Source organism: Aplysia californica, unplaced genomic scaffold (genome assembly GCF_000002075.1).
Source record: "Aplysia californica isolate F4 #8 unplaced genomic scaffold, AplCal3.0 scaffold00147, whole genome shotgun sequence".
Classification (NCBI taxonomy): Eukaryota; Metazoa; Mollusca; class Gastropoda; order Aplysiida; family Aplysiidae; genus Aplysia; species Aplysia californica.
Genome location: NW_004797417.1, coordinates 587,256 through 604,668, shown reverse-complemented (window position 1 = coordinate 604,668; position 17,413 = coordinate 587,256). Strand labels below are relative to the sequence as shown.

Sequence of the window (17,413 nt, the reverse complement as noted above, 5' to 3'; positions counted from 1 at the left end):
GGGGGGTGTTGGGGTTTTTTTTATACAGACCTACGTCTTAACCATATGTACAGGTACAAAGATACCAAGAAGACTAGTCTCTTCATGGTATAAATTGCGTTATAGGATGTGAAAAACATTCATATTCCATAACATGCAAGGACATCGAACGTGTTACAAAACTCGAACTTTTTACGACGGCATTTCAAAGTGTAAAGTCATCACAGCATGCATACAAAAACGTGAACTTTACGAATTTTTTAGTGGTGTCTGTGGCATAGTGGTTAGGCACCCTGCCAAAGCACTCAAAATATCTGAGTTTGAATTCTGTTTTGGGAGAATTTATATGGAGTTTCTCCATCGTTCTGCCGGTATGTTGTATCATTCTCAGCCCGAGTTCGATGCTCACCTCCAAACAAATCTAACGGTTAAGATACTGACTTCAGTCACAAAAGAAATACACATAACTAATCCGTAATATGTCTGCTCTCTAAACAGCCATAAAAATGTCATGTGACTTCCCCCTGTATTAGGTTGTCTGCGCCTGACAGGCTGCGTTTTTCCTGCTCTGTAATGTGTGTGTCTTTTTCGTATCTTGTGAATGGATTGTGGTTTTTGAAGTTGGCTTACATAATAAATAAGAAACATTTGTGCTTTTTGTGTTATTTTAATTAGTGCTTGATCGCAAATTATCAACGATTTGCAAGAAATATATTTCGTTATGGAAGTGGCTTTGGCTTTGGCCATTTTCAACATTTGCAGTATTGTGTGGAAACCCGTGTTCACCACCCAACCCCACCCCGTTTATAATGTTAATAGCAAAGCCAACATTTTTCTGAATAATGGAAGTGAACACTGTCAAGTTGTTATTACGGTGTGTGTTGTGAGTCCCCGTGCGGGATCTACAAAGGTGTGCTACACTAGAGACCAGTTATTGTCTGTAAACAAAAAGACACATGACATTTCATATGAAACGGCCGTTTGCTTGTCTCAGCTTGGCCTTGAAAGATCTAAAGACTCGGCCAGCAAAGTTAAGAAATACAAGAGGGGAAAACGAGGAGGTAGAAGAAAACAAAGACCAATCATTGTTGTCACAGGGAATAGGTGTGTTAGTTTAAATGAACCTCGAAGCGTCATTACTCCCATGAACTTAATTGCCGTTGACACAAAAAACACCGTATCTGAATTGTCAAGTAATTTTAAAATTATTCTACTGAACACACAGTAAACCTAAAAATAGACCGTCTTACTCAATGATTTAATACTTGAGTCCAACTCCGATATCCCATTTTTTACGGAGTCATGTTTGCCGAACGTCGGAGATGAAATCATTACAGCCGGCCTAACTCCACCGGGATACAAGTCCATCTCCGTCTCAAGAAAATTAAATGGTCGAGGGGGAGGGATATGCGTAATTTAAAAAAGATCTCTAAACATCACTTCACAGAAAATGCCCTCCTTTAAAACGTTCGAATGTTGTGAGATCAGTCTATATATTAAAGGTTGACCGGTCATGTCATTTTGTCCGTGTCTATCGACCACCTCCAAGCAGGAAACACAAACTGAAAATTAAAGATTTCATTACGGAATTCCAGGATTTACTAGAACTACATACCACCAAGAAGACACAGCCTATAATTTTAGGGAACTTTAATTTACATTTTGAAGATACCTTAGACACTAATGTTAAATTTATCAAATCCAATCTAGAGACTCGTAGTCTCTATCAACACATTGATGTCCCCACTCACATTTAAAAACACACATTAGATTGGGTGATTACGGACAGTGTCAATAAAATCCGTGAAATTCAAGTAAAGAACAAAAGCAATTCTGATCACTACGTGGTGTCCTTTGAAATAACTCGTATAGGATAGGGAAGCCCAAACTGAGACACCGCAAAATAACAACCCGGAAATGGACATTGATCATGAAAAGTTTGGAGCGGACATTCGTCAGCGTTTAAAATTCATACACGGTTCAACCTCCGAGAAGGTAGAGATTTTCAACTCCAAGATGTGTGAACTACTAAACAAACATAGAGTCTGCACCACTCAAATCCAGAACAGTGACTGATCGACCTTCTGCCAGGTGAATGACTTTGGAAATTAAACAATCTGAAATGGAACGTAGACGAGCTGAAAGACGCTGGAGATCAACAAAGCTGAAAATTCATGAGGACATTTATAGACAACATAGTGAAATCATTAATAACATCTGCCAAATTTATGTATTATAACGGAAAAAAATAATGAATGTACAACCTCTAAAGCTTTATTTTGTATAACAAATCAGTTGTCTGGTAAGAAAGATCCGGCCAGCAACAAGTTTTCCTCGAATGTACCTAAAAGTAACCTTCCTGATGTTTTTGGTCAATACTTTAGAGACAAGATATCCACGATTAGGAAAAAAATTGACACGACTACCTTTAATGAATTTGTACGTGTAACACAAGAAGATGTAAGATCAATCATAAAACCCCATAAAACATGTAGTCTTGATTCCATTCCAACACCACTGCTCATCACAAATTTTGATAGTGTCATTGGATTTATAAATTCCATCATTAATGAGTCTCTTCAGTCTGGAGTAGTACCATCACTCTTTAAGCATGCTTTAGTTATTCCCCTTCTCAAAAAATCAAATCTTTCCCCGGAGGAGCTCAAGAATTTCAGACCTGTCTCCAACCTTCCCTTTTTATTAAAAAAAACTTGGAGAAAGTTGTTTTGGTTCAATTGAAGAATTATTTAAAAGAAAACCATTTATATGAATTATATCAATCTGCCTATCGGCAATTTCATAACACAAAAACTGCGCTATTGAAAATATATAACGACCTCTTGTTTGAGGCGGATGAGAACAAAATATCAATTCTTTCTCTTCTTGATCTTAGTGCTGCCTTTGACACTATAGATCACACTATTCTTATTGAACGATTGTTCAACACGTTTGGCCTGTCTGGCAGGGTTATTGACTGGTTCAGGTCCTACCTGATTGGCCGTACACAATCTGTGGTTGTGCACGACTCTCTTTCGTCAATTTTTAAGCTAGACTTTGGAGTGCCCCAAGGTTCAGTATTGGGTCCAATCTTGTATACGTTATATACACAGCCGCTTGGAGCTGTTATTAGAAAGCACAATATGAATTATCACATGTACGCTGACGATACACAATTATATAAATCTGTTCCACCATTAGATGTTAAAACCTTGCTTACTACCATGGGTCTGTGCATTGATGACATCAAAAATTGGATGGTTGATAATAAGCTCAAGCTTAATGAAAATAAAACTGAAATTCTGTTATGTAACCCAAAAAAAAGCCATATCCCCGTAGACATTGATCATATTTGTACTGAAAATGAAAAACTGTATTTTACTAATAAAGCAAAAAATCTGGGAGTGTATTTTGATTCAAAATTGTCAATGGAACATCATATCAATTATTTATGTACCATTTTATTTTGTGAATTGCGTAAAATTGGTCATATGTCTATGTTTTTGAATGAACACTCGTTGAAAACGCTCGTGTCATCTTTCTTGTTTTCACGCATCGATTATTGCAATGCTTTTCTAGCTAACTTACCAAATACCACTCTTCACAAGTTACAACGTTTTCAAAATCATGCTGCTAGGCTTGTACTAAAGAGAAAGAAGAGGGACCACATTACTCCCATGTTAAGAACGTTACATTCGCTTCCCGTGTCAGCTAGAACGTCATATAAAATTGCATTATTATGTCATAAATGTGTCAATAACAAAGCTCCCTCATATCTTAGTGATCTCATCCAGATTTATGTTCAATGTAGAAACAGGCCTGTCGTTTTTCGTCCAAAAAGAGGAATTTTACTGTCGTTAGTGGACCGCTTGTTCTTGATATTAATCCACATAATAGTAGTATGACTCCTTAAAGTTCTGCCCTGGTTGAAAAATGCTGTAAATGAGCAGAGATCAAAAATTGAATTCTCTTGAACAATAATCCCACGCGACAATGCTCTGCTTCAGAATTCCAATGTTCTCCATGACATTTTTAGCCGTTTTGAGATACTAAGATCATGAGGTCAGAAGCCAAATAATGTTTTGCTCTGTCAAAATCTAAACGTTAGTTTGAGTCGTTATAAAGAGATTCAAAGAATTGTATTTGAAAAAGCTTGACAAGTTGGGAAACTCAACATTTTGACGCCAAATTATTCAAAACTAGGCACTGAACAGATAGCATTTTGTATTTCTGAGGTAGCAAACGCAACTCCCCACAAAGCATCGACTACAACTCTTGTGCATACAAAAGCAAGGGGTCCAAGTTTTGCCTCATCCAGCCTACAGTTCTAGGTTAGTTCCACGTAACTTCCGCTTGTTTATTATTCCAAAAGAAAAACTTGTATTGGACTAGAGTTTAACGAATTCAGGACCGGTCAAAAGCTGTAGATTCAAAACTGCAAAGCTACTGCTGTGCCTTCCAGAAGTGGATGGGGAGGCTGAAATCCTGCATGCAAAGTCAAGAGGAATATTTCACGTGAATGACATTTTCTGGTCCGAAAAATTCGTGGATCTACCCTCTATTATTATAAAACACAGATATTTTTTTATTATTTTTTTTGTAAATGTCTTTCATTTCGTATTTAGACATTTAGATCCGCCAAGACTGCTCTGACCCTGCTAATCAATGCCAGCCCTAATAAAGCGAAATACAACAGCCACGCTTGAAAAATATTGCACTCTCGAAACAGTCTTCTCCACATTGGAACTGACATCACACTGTATTGCAGCTGCCAGTAAGTTTTCCTCCAATCACCTGCATCAGATTTGTAGTACTTGTACCGATATGGTTCCAAGGGAAGACTTCCGTAACGATCGACCACTATGAGACAGAGGAGAATAGAGGTCTAGAGGTAGGGGTAGGGGTAGTTGTAGGGATAGGGGTTGTTGTAGGGATAGGGGTAGGGGTAGAGTTTGGGTTAGGGTTGTGTTAGGTCTCTTTGTTATCATGTTTGTTGGAATGGTCGCTCGTTTCGGAAGTCCCTCAGTCCCTATACCGAAGCTGTTTTGAACAGACTCACCTGTAAATATCTGCCAGAGTGTCATATTTATCTAATATGGACAAGATCTCAGGAGCCATGTAAACTGGAGTCCCAATGTTCAGGGTGACGATGTCTTTCACTTTCTTGGCGAGTCCAAGATCTGCAATTCGGACCTTCGACTCGGCGGTCAGCTGATGAAAATTTTAACAGACGTAAAAGGTGATAGTAAACAATATAGAGTGTAGACAAGGGAAGAGCCTTACGAAAAAAATAAAGAGACGAAAGGATAATGGTTTTTAAAAAAAGGCGGCGGCGGAATAGAAAGATAGGATGGAATTACACAGACAGAAAAAGCTCAAGAAAAATTATAAAGGAGATCGATTTTGGAAACAGTTTTTTAATATGTAATATTAAAAAACGAAACAAACATTCTAATAGTTTATTTGGGATTTTTAAAATACATAAAGGCAGAAAAATAACGACAGACAGTTCATATGAATACACTTTGCCTGCAAGATGCATGTTTGATTATTAAGGTCTTTTATAGATTTGAAGATGTCTTGTTTTGAGACATAACAGACTATACCTAAGGTTTTGATTATTCAGAGCCATCTTAACGTTTGCTAACAACACTTCTAACAAATAAGACTTGAGACATATGTTCGGCCTAAAACCTAAGTTAGAAACTCCCAGGTGATAGCACTAAAATGTGAAAGACTTTGACGTCCCAAACCCATCAAGAGAGGTACAAACTGTTAACACAATACTGTAAAAATTGTCCCAGACAAACTTTCAACATTCAGAAATCATGTTTCGCGAGCACCCTATACAAGTTTTAGTAAAGCGGATAAACGTACCAGCACATTGTCTGGTTTGAGGTCCCTGTGCACGATGTTCTTGTTGTGCAGATATCTCAAACCGTTGCAGATCTGAACAAGGAAGTTGAGTACCTCCAAAACTGACTTGCTCTGCTCGGCAGGTTTTGCACCCAGCTTGCTTGGAGAATTGGCACTATTTTCAGTACCTATACACCTTGCCTGTTTGAGAACCAGATAGGCAAATTATAGTTGATTAAAAAATAGTAAAAGATATTGTTATAAACCAGTGTTTGGCAACCTGGGATCACCAGGGTAGTGACAGCCTTTTAAAACTGGCAAAAGAGGGAGCTGGGTGTAAAAGGGTTGACAAGCACTGTTCTACACAAATACAACTCAGTTACATGTTTCAATAAATGTATATGAGAATTCCTTCACAAATTGAAAAACTGCATTTTCGTACAAAGGATTGTGGAAAGGACAATGAATCACCACCTGTTCTAATACTTTCACATGCCTAAACACATTTCATCTTCGAGTTAATTATCTTACATCACACAACATATTGTGCTCTTTACCACACTGGTAAAACAAGAACTGGGAAACAAAAACAACACTGCACACAGTAAGTGGCACTGGTGTATAGAATCAGTCTACGTGTTGCAAACTATCAAAAATGAAAAGTTCAGAATAGTTGTAAGGAATCATTCTTTTTGCCATTATGTAGATCTACATTTTATTGGCCAACCTCATAAGAGATTCACGGAATGCATAGAGTAATCAAACTGACACAAATGAATACAGACAGCCCTGCCGTCTCATGAAAGAAAAACGTACGAGTACATTATGCCAAAAATGAAATTTTACAGGAGAGGCAAAAACTAACTTTTTGTGTGTGTTTCAAGTTAACTGAAATGAAACTTGGTGGATCTGATTATTAATATTTTATGTCAATATTCATTTACCAGCGTAACATTTGTATGATTTGCTGAGGAATAGAGTAAATAGCTATAGAGCAACTGGTTAAGATTTCTTTTGTCATAACAATATCAACAAGTAATTAAGTCACAATGCATATTATCAAAAGCCCCAAAACGTCCTTATTGTAATAGTACAGCCAGCCAAAAAATCAAGACAGAAAGACGCCCAACACAAAGATGTTTATTCCTAATATAAAAACGCTAATTGACCTTCTTACTCATGTTAGGGTGGGGGGGGGATGGTCATAAGACGGCAGAGCCGTTTACCTTGAGTGTGTAAGGGCAGAACTCCATGACCATAATGAGCCTGAGATCGGCCTCTGGTCCTGTGCGACAGACACCGTAGTACTTCACAATGTTCACGTTGTCGATTTCCCTGAAAACACACTAGAACAGCTTAGCAAGATGGCAAACTATGACAGAGACTTTAACATTAAAAACAAATATATGAGACAAAAAGGGGAGATGGGGAGTAGAGTATTCACTTTTGCACTTATAAAAGGATTTATTTCATCCGAATTTTCTCTCTCTCTCTCTCTCTCTCTCTCTCTCTCTCTCTCTCTCTCTCTCTCTCTATCTATCTATCTATCTATCTATCTATCTATCTATCTATCTGTCTGTCTGTCTGTCTGTCTGTCTGTCTGTCTGTCTGTCTGTCTGTCTGTCTGTCTGTCTGTCTGTCTGTCTGTCTGTCTGTCTGTCTCTCTCTCTCTCTCTCTCTCTCTCTCTCTCTCTCTGTTTCTCTCATTCACATATTCACAAACACTTCATCAGAGGACCCCAAACCACACAGACATGCATTATCATGGACACACACACACACACAAACACACACATACACACACACACGCACACACACATTCACACACATACATACACACATACACACACACACACACTTAAAAGTGGAACAGTTTATGTCCCTTCTCACCTGAGCATCGTCTCTTCCAACAGCATGTCCGTGACTTCAGCAACATTAACAGGATCTTTTGGTTCCTTGATGGCAACAACAACTGAGTCTCCAGGCCGGATTTTCAGTGTCCCCTTGTAGACATTAGCAAAAGAGCCTTTGCCAAGTTTCACTTTGTCACGGTAGCTGTTTTTGGTAAAAGAAAAAAAAGAATATTGTAAATATGCATTTTTTAAAGGACACTCAAGTTTTGGTAGTTGCCAAACTTTTGCGGCCATTATATTAGCAATGTTATCTCTGACATCAAGTGACCCAGACCTCCTTCAATTACAAAATATTATCTCAACCTCCATCTACTATGATAGATGGATTTTTTTTTTCATCTAAAGCAAATCAAAGGAAGTACCCTTACGATGATCTTTATAACACCATTTTAAGCCCGAAAATTGCTGTCACCATGTCGTTACACAAATCGCTTTCCACTTTTTTAGTACGTGTTTACGGCACTTGCAACACAATAAAGTGATATAAGTGCCTAAGATTAGAGGCGTTGCAAGAGAGCAACAAACACCAAAACACGAAAAAGGCGGAGTGGCGAAAAGGACGATAGAATTATATATTTGATCAGAAAGAAGGAGCAAACCACACCTGAGCACCCACAAACAACTCACTCGTTTCTACGACAGTTTTACTCTTTTTGTCAGCCCCCCCCCCCCTTTTCTCCTCCCAACCCCTAAAGGTTGTCTACGTAAAAAGCGGAACGCTTGGTGTATCTGTATAATTAACTGTTTCTCACACCTCTTCTATATTCTCAGATTCACTCTCTGTGTCGTCGGCAATCTGTTTCTATATGTGGGTTACTCCATTTGTCTTAGCATTTTCTCCAACCTGTCTCTCTATGTCTTTCTCTCTATTTCTCTCTCACCCTATGTCTCCCCCAACCCTTTTTTCTCTCTCGCTCCCTCTCTCTCTCTCTCTCTCTCTCTCTCTCTCTCTCTCTCTCTCTCTCTCTCTCTCTCTCTCTCTCTCTCTCTCTCTCTCTCTCTCTCTCTCTCTCTCTCTCTCTCTGTTTGTGTGAGGATGTGTGCTTGTTTCTGTTTCTATTTATGTGTATGTGAAGGTGTGTGTGTGTGTGTGTGTGTGTGTGTGTGTGTGTGTGTGTGTGTGTGTGTGTGTGTGTGTGTGTGTGTGTGTGTGCCTTTCTTTCTTTCCATTACTTACGAAGTACGCACAACAAAAAGTAATTGTTTCAAACCTGAAGTGATGTGTGGCGCCAAAACCCATATTCCATAGTTATCGTTGGGGCCAAAGTACTGTTCCTAATTTCAAGTAATCGTTTAACAAAACGAATGCAATACTCACTCCAGCTGATCGGCTGTGAAGTCAGAAACCATGAGTCTTTGAACATAGAGCAGGTCGAGCCTTCCCTGTAGGTTAGCAACTGTTCCAGACATTGAGGGGTACTCGCCTAGTTTCCTTTCGCCCGAGTGAAGGTCAGAGTTCAACTTCTCAAGCAATTGTTGATCCGCTTTGATCAATTCTGGGATTTTGGTACCGATTTTGTCAATACTTTTGACAAGTCTACAGAGCAGGATGGTAGAAAAAAGGAAAAACGCCATTAAATTAAATGTGACCTTTTGTAACTTCAGAACTAAGATAATATAAGATAAGCTGATACTTTAATATCCCAGGGGGAAATTTTCTTGGCTGTACAGGACCGTAAAAACACATGCAGGTGTACATAAACAATTTAAATTATTCATTACTCTCATTACAATTTAATATGAAAAGAGAAGTAAAGCTGACAAAATGACGAAATGCACATTCACATCAGAAGCAGTATTCAACCACATGCAGGAATTTAATTACAAGACCTTTGGAGTTATATATATATATATATATATATATGTATATATATATATATATATATATATATATATATATATATATATATATATATATATATATACATACTCTAAAGAGCAACACACATAATATGCTCATTCTGACAAAAGCCTTATGCTAGGTTGTAAAAAAAACTTCTTGTATATCTTTCTCTCTTCGATTTTGGAAGTATATATCTGCCGCTGCGTGATCTTACGATTTGCGTGGAAAGGGGGTGTTATGGGTGGTTTTTAATGCTTTTTGTCTTTCTTATACTTGTGGTGTTATACATTTCATAAATTTTAGAAAAATTATATCCATTTTCTTTATCTTTCACCTTACAATCCCCCCCCCCCTTTCCATCCCCAGCAGCAAATACAAAATAATAGCACACTTTCAATCTAGAACGGTATAAAAGGGACATAATCTTGTTGTCAACACGAAAATTTCTTAATTTTCTTAAAAGAAACTTTATTTGGTTTACTTTTTTATGCACAAGAAACGCGTAGGGATGCCAGTCAAGTCTGTTATCGATAGTTACACCAAGATACTTGTAAGACCTTACCACCTCCACCTCCACCTCCACCTCCACCTCCACCTCCACCTCCTCATCTTTAAAAAATAGTGGTTGTTATTGGTCTTTTTTATACTCTCAAGTCTTTTATTAATTCCTTTGTCTTCTAAAGAGGTCAATCGCCGAATATACTCGTGATATATTAGAGTTCATCCACATCGTAAGGAGAGAAAATAAAAACAGGAACCCCCACGATACTTAATCTTCTCCTTGTCATGATCTTTGTCGTCGTTACACTATTCATTTGTTGTCTGAATCATCGTCACCTCTTTTTCAATTGTATTCCTCCTTATCATTTACGCTCCTTCTTTATACTAGAACCATTATCAACAAGGATTTTATTTTATTATTTAAACAAGCAAAAACCAATAGCAATTGAAAGAAAAATAACTGGAAGGTATAAGTTAATGTCCATTTTTTGTCCTGAGCAAAATTGTGTCAGTCATTAGCTAGGATACAACGTTCCTCTTCAACAAGAATGAGCCATCCTAAACTGGGAGACCCCAGGAAACGTCTGTCAATTCCATTTCAAAAATACACCTGGGAGTGTCGAACTATATTTGTTACTTCGCATTTCGACAAGAAACAAAAAGATGTAAGGCATGGAGCAAATATTGAGATTCAAAATAAAACAATTCACTTGAGTTTCGTTTCCATCTTTTCTGTATATCCTCACAGTAAGTAAAAGTAAAACAATGCGCGACCATTTTATAATGAACACAAATCAGACCACTTCTTATTTTCACAAATTAAACTAATAAACTCTTTAAGAAAATATAGCACACAAATAAAGTAGGGAAAGAAATTAGAATTTAACTACCAATATCCATATGTAATAAAGCAAAACATGAATACAAAGCCGACGAAGAAAAACAACATTACAGAAACACACCTGTCAAAAAACTTAACGAGCGAGGAAACAACAACGGTTTCATTGAGGAAGCCCAGAAAGATCTCTGTGGCCTTGGCCATGGCCCTGCACGGGTCACTCTGGTACTTGTCCTTAAACAACGTCCGCAACTCAGCGTTTTTGGGGTCAAGGCTAAACCCAGAGGTCACAGAGTTACCCAGGCTGAAATAGAAGACAAGATTACCTTCTTTCATTTTTTTTTTGGTCTCAGTGTTGCTGTTGCTGTTGTTGTTGTTGTTGTTGTTGTTGTTGCTGTTGTTGTTGTTGTTGTAATTGTCATCATTGTTGGTGCTGCCATTGTTGTTGTTGCTGCAGCTGTTGTTAATAGTGGTGGTGTTATTTTTGTGCTGATATTTTTCTTTATATACTTATGTTGTTACTATTGCTGATGCTGATAAAACCATGAGGAGATTTAAAAAATCTTTTCATCCAGGGCCACATAATAACCGTTGCTGGTTTGTTTTTTAATTTGTTATTTGACGATGTATGAGTGCTTTTTCAGCACTTTGGCAAAAGGCAAATGTAATGGCCCTAGTGTTACTTAGCATGATTACTTCGTTAACTCGAAATGTTTAGTTTGCCGTAAACTGCATGCGGGCCTGAAATACGTTAAGCCAGATGTAAACATACCTGAGAAAAGCTGGCGCGCCTTTAGACAGTTTGGCTAGTTTTCCTCCCTTCTTGGAAGACAGAGAGCTTGTCACAGACATGTTAAAATTTGTCTCAGCTTGAACATCGTGTGCCAACGCTCCTGAAAAATAAAAATAATACACCAATAAACATGAGTGCAAAGCAAGGAGATAAAATTTCATACAAAGTTATCTAAACAGGTAACTGTCGGTGGGATCGAAACCTGTGTACACAGTCAAGTTGTTGAGTTAATGATTTGTTAAGAGATTTGAAAAATGTGCTCAAGTCAAGCATTTCTGATACAAAGATGTAGATCTAGCAGCCTCTTGATTCACTTCTGTTTCTTAACTTCTAGAGGAACTTACTATTAAATTATCACGTTGTTCATCCATCTAAACAGTGCCGGATTAACCATTAGGCAAATAAGGCAATTGCCTTGGGGCCACTCAAAAAATAGGCCACAAACGGGCCAGAGACAGGGTACAACAAGGCCACATTTTTTCGGGTTTTTTCCACGTTTTCATCAGGCCGCAGCAAGGCCAGTCAGCAAGGCCACAACTAGAATAGCCCCAGGCTAGCCCTAGCCAGAGTCCGACTGAGTTTTTAGTCCCAGGCCAAGTTCAGAAAGTGCTGTCACATTTTGTTTGGCCTCTCTCTAGGCCACATTTTGTTTCTAAAATTAAATTGAATCATTAGCAGTGGGTTCCAAATCAAACACATTTGGCCTCTAAAGTCACCAGATACCTGGCAACCCAGATAACAGTTCCAAAGTTGTGGCCCTGCTGGAGTCAAAAGCTTGCAAATGCTACATTTCTAGCCTAATTTCTGCCAAATTCGACAGTTTTCTAAGTGCACATGAGGTGAAAGGTGAACTGTGCTTACAAAACCCCCGATATATAAAAAATCAAGGTGCTATCTGTATAATAATTCAGACATCTATTATTAGGCATAGACGTTTTAAGCAAGGGAAGGGACAGAAAGGGATGCCAACATTATACGTGTAAAAAGTTATTTTTTGTACTATTTTTTGTTTTTTAGCTAATTGAAACATTACAAAATTAGTGTCAAGATTCCAAATGAATAATATAAAACGTAGAATAGACCTAGATCTAGATAAATCTAGTCTAAGTCTAGTAGCGCAGTGTTTATATATTTTTTAATGGCATCCCCTCTTTTAGGCCTAAACCCTATCACCTCCACAACTCCCCCTCCCCGGAACTCGGGACTCAACAGTTACTTGTGAGGTTGACCTAAAGATCCTACTGTTAGTACAGTTAGCTTTTGAAGCAATCCACGAAATTAGACCATCCTAGATCACAGAACTCATAAATGTGAAAGCATCTTTCAGAAACACAAGACAGGGTAAACACCCAAGACTGTCAACTAGAAATGCCAGAACAAAAATCGGAAATCGGGCTTTCAGTGTTTCAGCCCCATCTTTATGGAACGCACTGCCATCAGCAATAGGAAATGTTGAGACAAGACATCTCTGTTCCAGAAAATATTCAATTGATCCAAATTGTAGCGCCTCAGAGCAGATCTTCTAGAGTGGGCGCTTTATAAATGCCTTGTGAGTTATGATTTATGACTTACATATTGCTAGCCTAAGCAACAGAGGGCCAAATAGTTATTTTCAATACTAATGCTATCATATGTCGGTAAAACTATATGTTAAATTACGCGAACAAATTTTTCTTCATACTAACAGGAAAATGAAGAAACCCAACGGGAAAGTGAGAGTTGGTGGGATTGGGGGCAGGGGGGGGGGAGACAGGAAAGTTTGTGTGTATGTGTGGGAGAAGGTCTTTTAAACTGCAGCTTTGGCTGCAACTGGATATATTTTATTTTGACAGTGGCTATGCCGTATGACTGCATTTTGATCTCAGGCAGTAGTAGTACACGAACTAGTACTTTACTTATAATATACAATATTGAGGATGCTGATAGAGACCAGAATCGACATAATATAATCCAAACCATTGCAGCAGCAGCAAAAAACAAAACAAAACAACAACAAGAACAAAAGCAGCAGCAGCATCACCTCCACCACTACCACAACATAGGCCCTACCACGTTACTTCATAATGTACTTTTCTTGTGCATGCTTATCCTCAGTGTCTGCTAGGATTAGTATCTTGAAATGTCAAAACGAAAGAGTGTATGGGAACGAGCGAAGGAGTTGGAGAGGAAGAAAATTAAAGAAGGAGAAGAACTGAAAAAATTAACAAAACTGACTTCAATTTTTCATGTTAAAAAGAAAAGTAGAAGCGAACTTTCTTCATCTCAAATCGATAGCAACCAAGAAAAGCCTACTGCTAGTACTATTGGAGCTGGGGTAGCTGGTGGTGAAGCTTCTTCATCTCAAATCGACAGCAACCAAGAAGAGCCTACTGCTGAAGCTGAGCTAGCTGATGCTAAAACAGTCGAAACTGATAATATTTCAGGAACAATAGCAAATGATGTAGGGCTTCTAGTTGACATAACGGACTATGTGCTTGAAATGTGCATAACTCGCGGAGCAAACCAGTTTTGGAATTTGGCAAGTGACTATCCAGAGACAAAACGAGACTTTTCTGGCGTGAATCGGTATTTAAATAACAGTGCATTCAAACGTATTTTGTCAAATGGAGAAGTAGTTGATCATGACTGGCTAGTATATTCTCCAGCCAAAGCCTGTGTTTTCTGTTTCCCTTGCTTTTTGTTTTCGCCAGACCGCGTACATCTTTCTGGTCAGGGGTTTACAGATTGGAAGAATATAACTATTTTAAAACACATGAAACAAGTCCCAAACATATAAACTCAGTCTTGACTTTATGTCAACGTAGTGTTGCTGGTGGTCAAGTTGACGAGCGGTTAGACCAAAACTTACTGGAACAACGAAAATACTGAAAAACATTTTGTTACATTGTATTAGACAAGCATTTTCCTTTGTGAGAGAGGGCTGGCTTTTCGAGCCAGTAATGAAATCGTTGGGTCCAAGGACAATTATATTCTGAGCGCAGGCCACTCTCTAAATTTAGTTGGTCAAACAACTGTAGATTGCTCTGTGGAAGCTGTGTCTTTCTTTCAGTTCCTGCAGCGCTTGTATTCATTTTTTCTTGCATCAACACATCGTTGGAATATTTTATTACGACACGTTGAGGAAAATCTTGAATGTCTTGTCCCAAAACACCCATCTGACACCCGGTGGTCTGCCCGGGCTGATGCGACAGAAACAGGCTTCAGGGGCTACAAACAATTCCAAAGTGCTCTACAAGAGATTGCAGAGGATATTGACCAGAATGGTCTCACGAAGCACGAAGCTGGCGCACTTGCAAGTTATATGAACACTATTGAAGTTGCTTTCATGTGTGAACTTTGGAATGACATTTTACAACGTTTCAATGGCTGCAGTAAACTGCTACAAAGTTCAACTATTGAACTAAGCCCAGCCATTGGATTGTTAAAAAGTTTAGACACATATTATATAGGTGAGTGTCGAGGAAAGTTTGACTATTACCATGACAAGGCATGTGACCGATGTGGAAGCAGCATAAATAAATCAGACAGTCGGAGAGCACGTGTACACAGGAGAGCAGTAGATGACGGAGATGCCGCATGTGTGATGGATGTAATCTCGGGTCAGGAGAAATTCAAAGTGAATACATTCTTGGTTATCATGGTCCAACTGAAAAGTGCCCTATGCAGGCGAATTGACGCCTATTCAACAGTAGTGCAACGGTTTGGTGTTTTAACAGAGCGTGATTCAATGTCAGCTGAAGACATCAATGCTTCAATATCAGCACTTGTTAATGTCTATCCACATGACCTCTCTCCTAACTTTCCAATGGAATATAGACAGTGCGGTTGTGCCTGTCTCTAGTGTCAACTAACTGCACTGGCGAACATTCATTTTCGCAATTGAAACGCATTAAAGACGTTTAGCATTCAACCATGTCTCAGCAGGGGCTATGGATGCTAGCACGTCTTTCAATTGAAAGCGATTTACTGCACAACTTTGACATTAACAAAGTCGTTGATGAATTCGCTGTTGCAAAAGCACGCCAAGTGGCAATCTAGGTAAGAAATAATAATGCATAATGTTATTGTTGTGAGACCTTAGTTACATTATCTTATTGGTATGTTGTCCATATTCCATACTGTCATACGTTGGACTTGCTGACAGACAGACACACGCACAGACAGACCGCGCATTTGTGTGATGTGTGTGTAGTTTTGAATTTGCAAGCAAGCGCCCGCGCGCGCGCGCGTGTGTGTGTGTGTGTAAAACGGGTTAGGAGGGGAGGGCGGGGAGGGGGGGGGGAATTTACATCATATCTAACTTTTTCAGGCCACTCAGTGAAGTGTGCCTTGGGGCCAGCTGGGTCTTAATCCGGCACTGCATCTAAAGCGTTCCAAACAGACATCTCAAAGCATGAAAGCAAGAACGTTGGGTTCTTCATGGTATTAACGATATACTGTCTTTTAAACTCTGAAGCTGAAGGTTGTATAGAGAGATTAGAGGGGGTGATGGGCGAGGGAGACGGGATGGGTGGGAGGGGGATAGACGGAGAAGAGATTTCTAACAAGTAATTAATGTTTGTTTTCTGCCTTACTTTCAATATTGTGGAGCTGATTGCCGAACACTTCAAACTTTTCCTGAAACTGCAACAGGATATCCTTCTGTAGACTGGCGACCCTGTCAGTGCTATGTTCCCAGTAGTTGATTTCTTGAGCGATCTTCTCGCTAATGACCAAGGATGCTGTCTTTAACACGTTCTGCCAGGTCCTCTCTCGCTTGGGGCATTCGTCTTCATGCCAGGCCATAAGACGCATTCTAAATGGTAACAAATGGACGGTTTAGCGGGTTGTAAAAGGTCTGAATGGTTCTAACTATTAGTTTTGTTGGAAAAGTTGTAATTGTTTCAAATGATTTGATTAATTGACATTTTCTAATTCATTAATTGTTTTCTGGTTTGCTGAATTTGGTAAACAGACAATTGGTATTCCCCCATCAAAGTAATTCTTATGACTTAAACTGAAGTCTGTTTGATCCAATTCATGCTCCATCCCATCAAGAACACGGTGATACACACTGAAATGTTTATTGTCTCCCCCACGTGGGAATTTAACTAACGAATTTGGCTTGCAATAAAAATAAGCTTCATCATTACATAGCAGAGGATAGTGGGCATATTCGAAGAAGAAACGTTTACAGACAATGGCAGCAAAGGTGGTCAGCGGTGTGTTGTTGTGAAAGCTATCACTTCTTTAAAAGACATCCCTGATGTAACCTATATGAACATATTATGTGGAAAATAAATATGGAGCATATTTCAAAGATTCTACTAAACTGAAGAAGCTCACACCCCTGAAGACAAGTAAATCAGATTAAATAAAACATTGCTTTCCTTTTGTCGGCCCCTCACCTTGTCTTCATAGAGTCTAGATGGGACATGAGATCCTGGCCGGCCTCAAATGTAGCACTCTTCACCTCCTTCCTCATCTGGTGCAGCAGTTTCTCTGCATCACCCTGCAGTCGCTTCAGCCTCTGTTGCACTGTGTCGTATGTGGATTTGATATCCTCCACCCTGCGTTTATTCATAGTGTAGCTCATGCGGAGGGTATACAATGATCGCTTCAGGATAGTCCACAGGAATCTGCCAGTATAATAAAACAATGTTTCTAAAGTTCCTGTTTCAAACGTCCTACCAACATGCACTCCCGCAAGCGCC

At 38.9% G+C, this 17,413-nt stretch overlaps 1 protein-coding gene across 1 annotated transcript in view; it reads right to left on the bottom strand.

The window, feature by feature from the left end:
• The window catches only part of LOC101857107, a gene marked incomplete at its 5' end in the record, with an annotated part of 22,959 nt that extends 5,621 nt beyond the window's left edge, over positions 1 to 17,338 (bottom strand). Inside the window, 9 exon segments of the mRNA XM_005097141.3 lie at positions 5,036 to 5,187; positions 5,854 to 6,033; positions 7,059 to 7,167; positions 7,723 to 7,887; positions 9,064 to 9,282; positions 11,052 to 11,231; positions 11,700 to 11,820; positions 16,295 to 16,515; positions 17,108 to 17,338. Coding sequence (XP_005097198.2) covers positions 5,036 to 5,187; positions 5,854 to 6,033; positions 7,059 to 7,167; positions 7,723 to 7,887; positions 9,064 to 9,282; positions 11,052 to 11,231; positions 11,700 to 11,820; positions 16,295 to 16,515; positions 17,108 to 17,338 — 1,578 coding nt within the window.
• Between the last annotated feature and the right edge of the window lie 75 nt (positions 17,339 to 17,413).